The 12,992-nt window shown below is 36.4% G+C and overlaps 2 protein-coding genes across 4 annotated transcripts in view; one reads left to right on the top strand and one right to left on the bottom strand.

Annotated features, from left to right (window-relative positions):
* Positions 1 to 12,992, bottom strand: part of LOC132106525 (dehydrodolichyl diphosphate synthase complex subunit nus1) — a 314,847-nt gene that overhangs the window by 167,587 nt on the left and 134,268 nt on the right. The window lies entirely within an intron of this gene.
* The window catches only part of cep85l (centrosomal protein 85, like), a 62,860-nt gene that overhangs the window by 19,396 nt on the left and 30,472 nt on the right, over positions 1 to 12,992 (top strand). For all 3 annotated transcript variants that reach the window (XM_059512278.1, XM_059512277.1, XM_059512275.1), the window contains exon 3: positions 12,083 to 12,789. In XM_059512278.1, coding sequence (XP_059368261.1) covers positions 12,083 to 12,789 — 707 coding nt within the window. The remainder of the gene's footprint in view (positions 1 to 12,082; positions 12,790 to 12,992) is intronic.

The raw sequence follows: 12,992 nt of genomic DNA, 5'->3' as shown, positions 1-12,992 counted from the left end.
TATTACAATTTAAAACAACTGTTTTCTATTTAATGTAATTTATTCCTGTGATGCAAAGCTGAAATTTCAGCATCATTACTCCAGTCTTCAATGTCACATGATCCTTCAGAAATCAGTATAATATCCTGATTTGCAACTGAAGAAACTTGAATGATTTTTGATGAATTGAAATTTCAAAATAACAGTATTTATTTGTACTCTCTCTTTTGATTGATTTAATGCATCCTTGCTGAATTAAAGTACTAATTACCTTAAAAACATTTATCTGACCCAAAACGTTTGAACAGTAGTTTTTAGACCGTTTTTTTTTTTTTTATAATTTTTTTTTTATAAGGAGTATAAGCTTTGTTGGTCTGTGGAATGTGTAGCTCTTTAATGTAGAGAAGGAGAGCGGCTTCTGTTGTAATAAATGAGGTCAGCAGCTGATCCTCTCTCATCTCAACACCAGACTGGTTTATTCCTGTCCTGTCAGGGCTATTTTACCATTTTTTCCCAAACTGTTCCATATTTTTTCTGGCACAGCCTAGCCATAAAGGGACCTTGTACATAGACCTTCCTTTATGTTGACCTCCTTTCATCTGTTTGGAAATCACGTGTAAGCCATTATGGCTGTGATGATGGTCCTTTAGTGGTGAATGTGATTCTGTGTGTTAGTCTCTGTTATTGTGCTCCCTGAGGGCTGGAACATCTGTCATCAGACTCCAGCTGCAGTGCGCTTGAATGTGAGGCCTGGAGTGATGTTTGTGTGAAAACCGTCACAAAGAACTGTAGGATAGTTACGCTTTACTTTGCAGGTCTAGCCAATGAAAACCGGATAATTTGAGCAGTATATATTAAAAATGGGATATTTGTAGAAACGTTTTCTTTCCTAAAAGCTACTATTGTTTAACTGAGCTATAAGGTTAAGGTATACTTTATATAATATACAGTTTTATCACTGTTGGCATATTTACAGTCATAAAATTTGAGTTTTAAATAAATGAAAAAGTAATAGGCTAATATTTAGTTTTAAGTGATTCATTTAAAAGCAAATTATTTGTACGGTTTTATTCATTTCAAAATAAATATTTATATTTAAAAATATAAAGTATTATAATGTACTTTTAAATTAATAAAATTAATACTATATAAAATAAAATAAAAACTATTACATTATTAATACTATTAAAATTCAATAAAGTAAACAAATTATAAAAGTAAATAATATTTTTTTATTAATTTGAAATGTATCTATTTAAATGAACAATAATAAAAATTTTAATTCACATTTATATATATATATATATATATATATATATATATATATACAGGGGTGCACATAATTTTTTCAGCCTGGTTCTCATAAGAGAACCTGGAGATTTGGTTTGGTCCTCACACTGCCTATAGCGTGACCCATTAAATGCAACTATAAAAAATGATTTAATAATAGTTATAATATTATTACACTTTATTTATTTAGTTTTTAAAAGATGAAATAATAGTAAATAAACTAAATAATAGTGTGTGATAATATTATTAAAAATAAAAAGCGGTCCTAGTATTAAAAACAAGTGCATTTATTTTTGTCAGGAACACAACTGGACACAGATGCAGGTTACAGTGTGAGAACAATTTATTCAAAAAGTCCAAAAGAAAAAACTCCGGGAAATAAGGGAAAAAGGTCCAACAGAAAAATAAGAGACTTCAATGTCCTTGGTTTTTTTTTTACATTATTTAATTATTACATTTAATTTTAAACACTTTAAGTAAAAAATAATAAATAAATAAATAAATATATATATATATGTCTCATAATAATTAAATTGTCATTACTTTATCCTCACCCTGTCCATGCTATCCCAGTCTGCCTTACCTCGAGCTCATGAATGAAATGAGAAACGCTGTGCAAGGAGAGAGGGTATGAAAGAACGTGTATGATGAATGAGAAACTGCCACTTGCTAGTACTGCATTACGTTCTTTATCTCAAAGGATGGAGGTAAACGAATTACACCGGAGCAGGATGCAGCTAAGGCAGACTTACTCTATGTCTGCTGGATATGGATATAGATCAATATGAATGCAGCCATAGTGCTGCCTTTTCTTTAAAACAAGCTGCTGATGGAAGGATGTGAAAAACCACACAGGAAGGGATTGTATCATTGAAGCTTTAGAGAGGAAGATATTGATCACTTCATCATGAAAATGAAAGACAGAGACAATAAGATGCGCATGAGCTGTCATTTATGTTGTTTAAAGTTTGTGTTTATATAAGTTTTATATTAATTACTATACTAATTACTATACTAATTCCCAAGTTTTTTGTTTACATTTCCCCCCACCAACTCATTTTATTTTTTTCTGCATTCCTTTTAAAATGTTAAATTACATTTTTTAAAGCATGCCTAAATAACTGAAATTAAACATTATTAATAATTTAACAGCAATTTATTCAAAGTTAGACAGAAATTACATTTCAGAGCCCTATGATTTTTTTTTACTATGTTTTATTTTTCCCAAATTCCATGTTTTAAAGATTCAGTTTTAATACTTTCATTAAATTTTAAAAACAAAACTTTAATTCATAAAGTTGATAGATTTATTACACTTATTACAGTAGTAGGGCCCTATCTTATTCTGTATAGTTTATTTAATTGTTTTCAGGACTTATATATTAACATAAGTTTATTAGGAAATGGCATAAAACATTGGCAATTTTATTAATCTTTTATTTTTTAAAGCACATTTTAATATATTTCAGTCACAATTTCCGAAAAAAAACTTTTATTTTGTGATGACATTTGAGTTTCTGAGTCCATATTGTAATTTGATGAATTAATTGTACGGCCCTATTTTGATTTATTCATCCAAAATTCAACTAATTCTGTGACATTTTATGTTACATGTATTCCACATTGCAGAAATCATAGGGGCTATGATCCACTATTATGGTAGTTTGTGAGTGACTGCACAATTGCCATCTCTTTTCATAACAAGATCAAGTGGCATGTTAGCACTCCGTGGTCCCTCGAGGACGTACAAATACATGCGCACTGACACCGTGTAATGGCTCAGCATTTCATAATTAGCCTCACCAGTTTGAAAACACACTTCGCGTCATCTCGGTCCTCATTAAAGCTCTGCTGAGGCCTGTGTTTTTTCAGCTTAGTTTAACTGCTGTGCTCTTCCAGGTCCAACCATGTCCATGTTTACTATGTTGTGTTAAATTAATACTAAAGGCTGCAGGAGATTACAGGTCTTCTCACTAACACCATCAACAACATCAACAAGCTAGTACACAGTCTCCAGTCACTTTTAGTGTATAGAAAAAGTGGAATGTGGTGGCAGTGTAAATGTTCTGCTAAACATCTTTTATGTTCCATGGAAGAAAGAAGCTAGACTGAATTTTCCTTTCTGGATGAACTAGCACTAGTCAATAATTGGCTGTGTGGAGCGGTGTGTTTCTTGAGGCTTGACCGTGACTCGTCTCAGATGCGTTACATCAAATGTCGCGTGTCACTGTGGAATTCTGAGCAGCTGGTGATGCAGCAGAAAGCCGGAAATACTGACTGTTGACAGGACCGACATGTCTGGAAGAGTTTTCCAGATCCTTGGTTGAGTAAGACACAGAATGCGTTTTTTGCTGTGAGAGGCGCCTTTTTAAAATTGTTTTCGGTTGGCAGTGAGCGTTCTGTGCACTGTTTATGCACTCTGTGCGCCTCGTGTTTTCGCCGTCTGATGCGCCTCATGTTTTTGCAGGAGAGCTCTGAGTGCCTGAAGCAACTCTGAGCAGAAAAGGCGACCGACGTCTTTCGCGTTTTTTCCAGTGGGCCTTTCGTTGTGCACCTCTCGATTTCCTACCTAAAAAATGCATTTGGTGTGATCTATCTATCATTATGCCTATCATTCTAGGGTTGTGCCGATAGACGATAGTATCGTGTATCAACGATAGTCAGAGATATCGACATAAGGAGATTTCTCTGTCGATTATCAAGACGATATTAGGCTCATTTTCCTATTAATGTATTAGATTATAATAATAATAATAAGTTTGTAATAATAGTTTATTATAATTCGGCTATCAAACTGCCCTGCTATTTTAATTCAGCACCGCATTTCACACACACACACACACACATACACACACACACAGCGCGCGCACGCAATAGAGGATTAGAGCCTGTCGCAGAAGAAGTTGTAACGATTTGACTCGGATAACTCGTTAAATCCATGAAATGAAAGAGATAGAAAATGAGGAGTTGTATGACACGCTGTATGACTGATGCATCAGTTCAATTCAACTTTACTCCAAATATATGAACTTACCTGTTTTAAATTCTTTATATTTAACGAGTTTATGTCCAATATTAGTGTTCAAATGTTGGAATCTACTATTGATTTTCACCGTTGACTGAATATGCAGAACATTTAGACTGATAACTTCCGTGCGCAGATGCGGCAGATTTGTCACAGGACGTGCGATATGACAGCTGCGTCCGACTATATATGAACTAGCTGTTTTAAATACAGTATTTTTATATTTAACGTTAGTTTATCAGTATGTTTTAAAGTATATTTTTTTGGATTATTGGTGATTCCATAGGCTCTCTCTCGATGAGTCGTGGCTCCTCCCGCCGTCGACTCCGCCCTGGTCCCTACCTCCATGCTCCCTCATCACCTGCTCCTGGCCTACTCCTCGCCCGCCTCCAGAACCCCCACCCTCCCTCCACTGGTATTACTCTTGCGGTGCGAGGACGCACCGTTTCCGGGAGGGGGCGAACTGTCACATTTATGAACTTTTGTCTCCTTATTTGGTCCTCTTCCTTTTCTTGTTTTAGTTAATTGATTGATCCTCACCTGTCTCCTGTTTCCTCATTACCTTCTGTGTGCATAAATACCCGTCCTGTTCAGTTCCTCCTCGTCCGTGATTGTTGATGTCGTTGTTTAGCGATGTTGATCGTTGTAGATGTGTTTATTGAATGTATGCTAAATGTAATCTTGTATATTGTCTGTGTTCTCCGTCATCATCAGTAAACTCCTTATTTGTTCCAGATCCTCGTCCTTCCTTTTGTTTTACGTTTAGCACTCTGTAACAATATCATTCTATACTTCTATTATTCTGTAGTTCTATCTATCGTTCTATCATTTTATCTGTAGTTCTAATTCTATCTATCGTTATGTCTGTTTATCTGTCTATTGTTCTATCGTTCTATCTATCTTTCTGTCCTTCTATCCTTCTATTATTTTATGTAGTTTTATAGTTCTATGTATCGTTCTATCTGTTGTTCTATAATTCTATCATTCTATTGTTCAATGTTTCATTCTTTCTGTTGTTCTGTCTGTCCTTCTCTAGTTCTATCTATTTTTTGTATCTATTGTTCTATCATTCTGTTATTCTATTTATCGTTTTATTCCATCTGATAAGAATCTGTAAAAAGGTTCAAGCCAATCACCTGTGATTGTCATGTGACTAATTAATTTACATTAATGATGTCACTTAGGTTGTACAGTGTCCTTATATGTGGTGAACAAGTAACTGTGACTGATTTCAACTTGCCATTTTTGTCTCCATATTGCTGTTACCAGAATCCATCACTGGTTCGAGAAGCACCCATCATGTCTTTCTCTATTTTTAATATGCCTAATCTTTATTTAAATGAGTCTTGGCCCGGGGCCCTTACGAGAATGGCCCTTGAGTTCCGTGTTGGTCCCCAGCAACCGTCTTTTTGGCGCCAGGCTAATGGTGATAGACGTGGCAGTGAAATCTAAGAGCAGTTGCTAAATATGTGCTAATGTGGTAAGGCCATCAAGTCCACGCTCAGTTGGCACACGCTTGACAACTGACATCAGAGTGTGTTGTGATACTCTAGAAATGGAGTACTCACATGTACGCTTACTCATAACCATGTGCAGTTGCTGATAAATGTTGAGCATATATGTCCATTATGAGCAACAGCACCATTAAAAGTGAAACATGTGGCTTGTGTGCTGTTTCGAGTCTTCTGAAGTTGTTATGGCTACTCCATGTGATGTACAGAACAAAATATAACCCGCTTTTGATATTTTTCATTCCAGAGAATAATGAGTTGAACTCAAGAACCAGATCAGCCAAAATCAAATGAATCATTTATGAACAAAATCAACAGATTAGTTGAATTAAAGTTTTCATTTTGAAGTTTCACTTCAAACTGATGATTTGTTAATGACCACAATTCAAAATTCATAAAAATATTCTCCAGTAGGAATATGGAAAACATGTTCAGTAGAGGAATCCTGTGAAAAACCCAGTGATCTCGTTCTCATTGATCTGTCGTGCCGGTTTTCATCTTTTTTTAGCTTTACCGCTCAAAGTTACGTTACGTAACTATTCTGAGAACGTTCACTTGTTAGCAAGCACTAAATAAAAATAAACACGCGTGTTCCAGCTGTGAGGGGTTGATTGACTTGCTGAGAGGGCAGCTGAAATAACACAACGTTCTGCTTACTCTGGCTCAGGGAGATGATTTCTCTTGAAGACACGTTTAGACACAGATTGCAGATGTTTTCTGACAGCGTCCATGTGGACGTCATACTAATCAGTGTCACTGAGGAGGATTCTGGTAGTGGACAGCTGTTGTGAAATGACAGTTATGGCATAATTGTGTTAGAATACGGTATCTATCTATCTATCTATCTATCTATCTATCTATCTATCTATCTATCTATCTATCTATCTATCTATCTATCTATCTATCTATCTATCTATCTATCTTATCTATCTATCTTATCTATCTATCTATCTTATCTATCTATCTTATCTATCTATCTTATCTATCTTATCTATCTATCTACAGTACAGACCAAAAGTTTGGACACACCTTCTCATTCAAAGAGTTTTCTTTATTTTCATGACTATGAAAATTGTAGAGTCACACTGAAGGCATCAAGTTGCTATTTGACCAAGAAGGAGAGAGATGGGGTGCTGCGCCAGATGACCTGGCCTCCACAGTCACCGGACCTGAACCCAATCGAGATGGTTTAGGGGTGAGAATTCATCAAGAGAATGCCAAGAGTGTGCAAAGCAGTAATCAAAGCAAAAGGTGGCTACTTTGAAGAACCTAGAATATGACATATTTTCAGTTGTTTCACACTTTTTTGTTATGTATGTAATTCCATATATAATTCCACATGTGTTAATTCATAGTTTTGATGCCTTCAGTATGAATCTACAATTTTCATAGTCATGAAAATAAAGAAAACTCTTTGAATGAGAAGGTGTGTCCAAATCTGTCTGTCTGTCTATCTATCCATCTTGTCTGTCTTGTCTGTGTCTGTCTATCTGTCTGTCTGTCTATCATTCTGTGGTTCTGTCTGTCATTCTATGATATCTTCTGTCAAGTAAGAGAACATGCAGAGACGGTATTGCAAGAAAAAAAAATTTTTTTAGTCATTTATAAATATCTGGATCTCAGCTTTGTATATCTTATCCTTCCATCCATCCATTCATCCACCCATTTTTACTCTAAAGTATCAATCTGTCCATCCATCCAACCAACCATCAATTGATTCATCCGTCCATCCATACATCTATCCTCTAAAATATACATCCATTCATCCACCCATCCATTTTCCCTTTAAGGTATCCACCCATCCAATCATCTGTCTTTCCTCTAAAGTGTCCATCTATCCTCCAAGTATCCATCCATCCATCCATTTATTTCTCTTTCCTCTAAAAGATCTATCCATCCATCCATTTTCCTCTAAACCATCCATCCATTCATCCATGCGTCAATCTTTCCACTGAAGTTTTGAGAGAAATCTGTAATAAAACATTCAGAAAGTGCAGTATTGCAAGAATTTATTTTTTTGATGATTTATAAATGGCTTGATCTCCGTAGGAGGAAGAGCTTTGTACATTTCGGTGACCCACATTTCAGAATCCCACAGATACAAACACACACAGCACTGCATTTATTTCAGTGCATCTGACACAAACACAGCAAGAAACCCAAATCACAAGAATGTGCACAGACTTTGTCCATCGACCTAAACGCGTCGATTCAGCCCTAGAGAGACGGCAGCCAATCATAGATCAGCCCACCCTGATTTTTCCTCAACGCTGCTATCACAAGCTTCAACACCAAACTGATTTCACTTGAAATGTTTTGAATCTGAGCCTGATCTGTACCAGGCTAATTGATTGCATAGACTGATCTCAAACCTGGTTGTCACATTTATTCAGCCCTGATAAATAGCAGATGCTCAGCAGTGGGTTGTCCCCCCCCACTGCTGGGAATTCTGGGACTGGAGCACCCGTAGCCCAAGGCTTCAGCAGTCCTGGTTTGCTCTGTCTGTCTCTCCTCCACCCCAATGTAAATTAGAACCAGATGAGGTTATTCTGGTTGGCTTAATCCAACCTCTCTGGAATGGCCCATCCTGCCCGTTTTACGACACAGCACTCCAAATACAAGGAGGTTTAGAGACCACTTGACTATATAAGGATAGAGAGTCAACATGTTGTACAGTAAAATTCTTTTGTCATGTTGAAAATGGCAGGTTTTCGGTATGAAATCATAGCATGTGCATAAAATAGTTAATTAGTTAAGGTTTATTTTGTTCTTTTCCTTTTAAAGAGCTGTGTTTTCCACATAAACATAAAAGATTAGTCTGTCACATTTTTACGCCTCCTCATTTGCTCAGAAATCAGAAGACAATGTAAGAAACGGCATTTGTTTATTTGCATTTATTACTAAAACCAGAAGCATTTCTTAGCTGTATACTCATGCAATTTGTCACAGTTTCATATTGGAGTAGATTTACATTTGCACAAGTATTTTCACTTGTTGCTTTTTTTTCACTTTACCTTTCATAAGAGATAGTGAAGTAGTTATGAAACCATGCCATAAAATTAACCAGTTTTATGGTTTTCTTTTGTTCATTTACATTGAATTTTGAAGGCTCAAGGAGAACCAAGATTTGGCTCAGGTTCAGAAAGCAGTGAAATCCCCATTTAAACCTGATATCATCATCCATCTCAAGCAACCTTGGTGATCCAGTAATCAAAAAACGTATTGTTTTGTAGTCCTCACATGATTGTTGCACTGGAAGCAAAAGCGAGAGTAGTCTTTGTCAGTCTGGAAAACCAGGTAATTCCCTGTGATTTGTTTGGCAGTGTTCAATTACTGTATGTGCGTACAATATGTGAATATTTGCAAGAGTGGTGTCTCTTCTCTGGAATGTGCCGTCTCAGTTCTGCTCTGTGTCCAGATGGTCTTCTGTTGGCAGACACACTCATGCCAACAAAGAGCTGTATTGTGCAAACCTCCGTAGAGATGTGCGACAGTTTACTTTACTATAAGAAGTTAGTCAAGAAGGGTGACTACAACTTAAAATGATATCTAGAGTTCAGAATTGCTTGATATGATCACTGAAAGCCAGTCAGGTGTCTCTAATAGGACTGTGATTTACAGGAGAGTTTCTCAAGGAGCTTTCATAACTAACAGGAAAAGTGAAGGGAGTAGGTGGGATGTGGATGGAAAGAATGCTGAATGGCAGAAAATATATTTGGTGGAGAACAGGATAAAAAGTGCTAAAAATACTGCATCCGGAGTGTCTTATTGCTTTAATAAACATTGACGACTGCAAATGATAAAATACACCAATATTTAATCAATGCTGTTGGTTTTTATCATTACTTAGTAGTAGTAGTATCAATAATCATCATTTTAATTATTACAAATTACACAAATCATAATAAATCATTGCAGGCTGTTTACAGTTGCTAAAGAACAATACAGAATTCAGTGGATGTGCAGTTATGGGAATACTAAGTCTCATGTGACTCATTTAATCAGTTTTTTTATTATTGTATAAACCGCCTGAGCATCCTTTGAAAAAGATTGATTGCTCAGATCTCGCATAACAAAGTGTCCGAAGCGGCGGTCACACATGACAGCACTGATATGATGAGAGCCTCACGGACAGCTGAGCTTCTTCTTCTGAATGTCCATATCTTTAGCTTCTTCATGATGGGGTTAAAGCTTGTCATCTCGTCTCAGTGTGACTGTCAGCGCTCTTCACTCTGCCATGACTGCTCATACTGCAGTACACTGACCTCAGATGCTTCCTAACCACATCAGCACCTTTCATTTGTTTTACCCCTGCTTCCAATGTATTATTACAGCCGTGTATACATTTCTAGATCCATTTTGGATTCACATTTCCTGTCATTATCTTCTGTAGTGTGCTTGGTTATTGCTGGTTTATTTACAGTGTAAAAAAAATTTTGTCAGGTACCCTAACATTAAAATTAGATCTAGATAAACTGATTTTATTAAATTGAAGAAGATTTATTTATTATTCATGTATTAATGTGAATACTGTAGATTACACCAATTAAAGGAAAGCAAATATTCTGGATTTATTTATTTTTCAATTCTGGCTCTATTTTTTATTTTTTTATTAAAAGGTATTTACTGACTTTTCATTATGCATATGAATGCAACATCATTTCATGATGTAATATTTGATGATTTTTTTATGATGAGGTGTGTAGTTTATTTTGTATTTTGTATTTTATTTTTAGGGCTATTTAATGTGCTATTTTGCGTCCATTTTATTTTACATTTTAAATAATTATTAATTCATTTTTACATTTCATTGTACATGTATCTATTGCACCATTTCATGACATAGTAAAAAAAAAATATATATATATATATATTTTATTATTATTATTTAAATTTAGTCTGTAAAATACCTTTATAGACTGTTGTTGGATCTAGAAAATGATAAATATAATATAAAAAAAAAATCTGAATAGGTTTCTGTTTCAGCCATATTGGTGCATCCCTTATAAATATAACTTTATATATTATATATATATATATATTATTTCTTTGAATCAAATGGTCATAGGTTTGAAGTCTGGTAGTCTTATATAAGAATAGTATGTTTGATGAGTGTTATTCTCCTGCAGTGACTCACAGTCAGATGAGTTCAGTCACTGTTTATCATGACAGAGTTTGTGTTTTGTTTTTAAAGCATGAAAGAGAGGCTATGTGATCGGGGGAATCCCAAGTGCATGATGGGATATTGGAGGACTGTGGGCAGGGTCAGTATTAGGTCATCTCCATCCAGTTACTTTGTCAATCTAGTCTCTCAGGAAGAATAGGAATGGAATGTGAAATACTTAGTCTCATTTCCTGTAATCATCAGAGGCTTGTGTCACTCCAAACCATTCTGTGTAATTCCTTCCAGACAAGGGCGTTAAAAACAGTTTTAGCTATTAAAAAAGAAAATAAAAAAAGTTTCACTCATTCCAGTCCTCATAAGAGTAATATCCATTCATTTTAAAACTAATTTATAACACTATTGTTTATTTTATTTATTTTGTTGATTATTTTCACTTGTTTCAGTCTGCATAATAATAATATTAAATTATTTTTAACATTATTATTTAATTGTTTGATTTCACTCGTTCCAGCCCACATAAGAATAATATCCAATCTTAATTAACACTTATTTTATTCTATTTTATTTCAGCTCTTATAAGAATAATTGCCAAACATTATTAAATTTATTCGCTCATTTCAGCCCTAACAAGAATAATACCTAACATATTTATTTGTTTGTTTATTTATTTTCACTCATTTCAGCCCAGATAATAAAAATGACTCCAATCATAATCAACACTTATATGTAACATGATTTTATTATATTCTATTTGACTTCAGCCCATGTAAGAATATAATATCAAATAATTTTAAACAGTTGTTTATAACACTTTTATTTATTTATTTTATACTTATTTATAACACTATTTGATTTTATTCTTGGTGTTTATGCTGTTGAGGAAAATGTGTAGTTCATTTCTTTTCTAAAGTTTGTTTGAATTGGTAATAAACTAAGGGAAGTGGATCTTGTAATTTATTACTGCTCTCAGTAGAGGGTGCTCTTTTTCATCCATAACAATCCAGCTACCTGTTTTCCTTCTGACAGCAAAGCAGTGACACCCAAAAGGTTTTTACATTCAAATTAAAATTCTGTTTTCATTAGCAGGAGCATTAACATTGTTAGTTAAGCCTAAAATGTCTAAATGTAGCATCTCTTTCTGTCTGTCTCCAGACCACTCCACCTCCAGCGGCACATTGTCTTTCCAGCCTCTGCGCTCGCAAGGTCCCATCCCCACGGCCCACGTCATGCCATCTCCGTCCAGCTCCAAACTCAGCGTGCCCTCGGCCCCCACCAGCCCCTGGAGCAGCTGCCAGCTCCCTTCTCCCCTCGACAGCCCCCTGGACATGAAAGACCCCCGGCCGGTGCGCCGCTGGTCCTCTCTCACCCGTCTGACCGGCCAGGAAAAGTCCACCCCTTCCGGGAGACCGTCGCAACGCATGGACCCGCACGGCTCCCTGGATCGAGGTGTGCTCTACGGCTACAGACAGGACCCTCTTTATTCAGATGGCTTTCTTTCTGAAAGCCTGCACAAACTTTCCACCAACTCTGACTTTACTAAGTATGACCTGGGCAGCAGTAACACCCTGGGCAAAACGGACTTGTCTTGCTCCTCTCCGCTCAAGCCCAGCACGTTAGACCTTACCTACAGTGCCTTACCAGAGAGCAAGACGCCCACCATCGCCCTGGCCGGGCCCGGGCAGAGAGGTCCCACGCTCAGGCACCAGGCCGTGGGAGGGTCGCCCATCCAGCCGGCTGTAAGGACTCAGATGTGGCTGAGCGAGCAGATGGAGTACCGGCCGGGACCGGAGGGATGTGGCTCGTGGCAGCAGGAACAGCAGCAGCGAGAGCGGCTACGACAGGAAGCAGAACTCCCACAGGTCAGTTTGCTGTTGCTTTGACAGGGAATGCAAGATGGAAAAATGCATGGAGAAATGAAGAAATGTTTTAGAAAAGTAGGTCCACAGCGCCCTCTGCTGGAGATAGTGTGGTAGGTGAATTGTCCTGTTTACAGCACAAACCATTGAAACAATTTGCTAGCAAATATGCTTCGTTTATGAGACTCTTAGGTTTTTTTTTTTTT

The sequence above is a fragment of the Carassius carassius genome, chromosome 27 (assembly GCF_963082965.1).
Source record: "Carassius carassius chromosome 27, fCarCar2.1, whole genome shotgun sequence".
In the NCBI taxonomy this organism is placed as follows: domain Eukaryota; kingdom Metazoa; phylum Chordata; class Actinopteri; order Cypriniformes; family Cyprinidae; genus Carassius; species Carassius carassius.
This window is presented reverse-complemented; position numbering and strand designations above follow the sequence as displayed.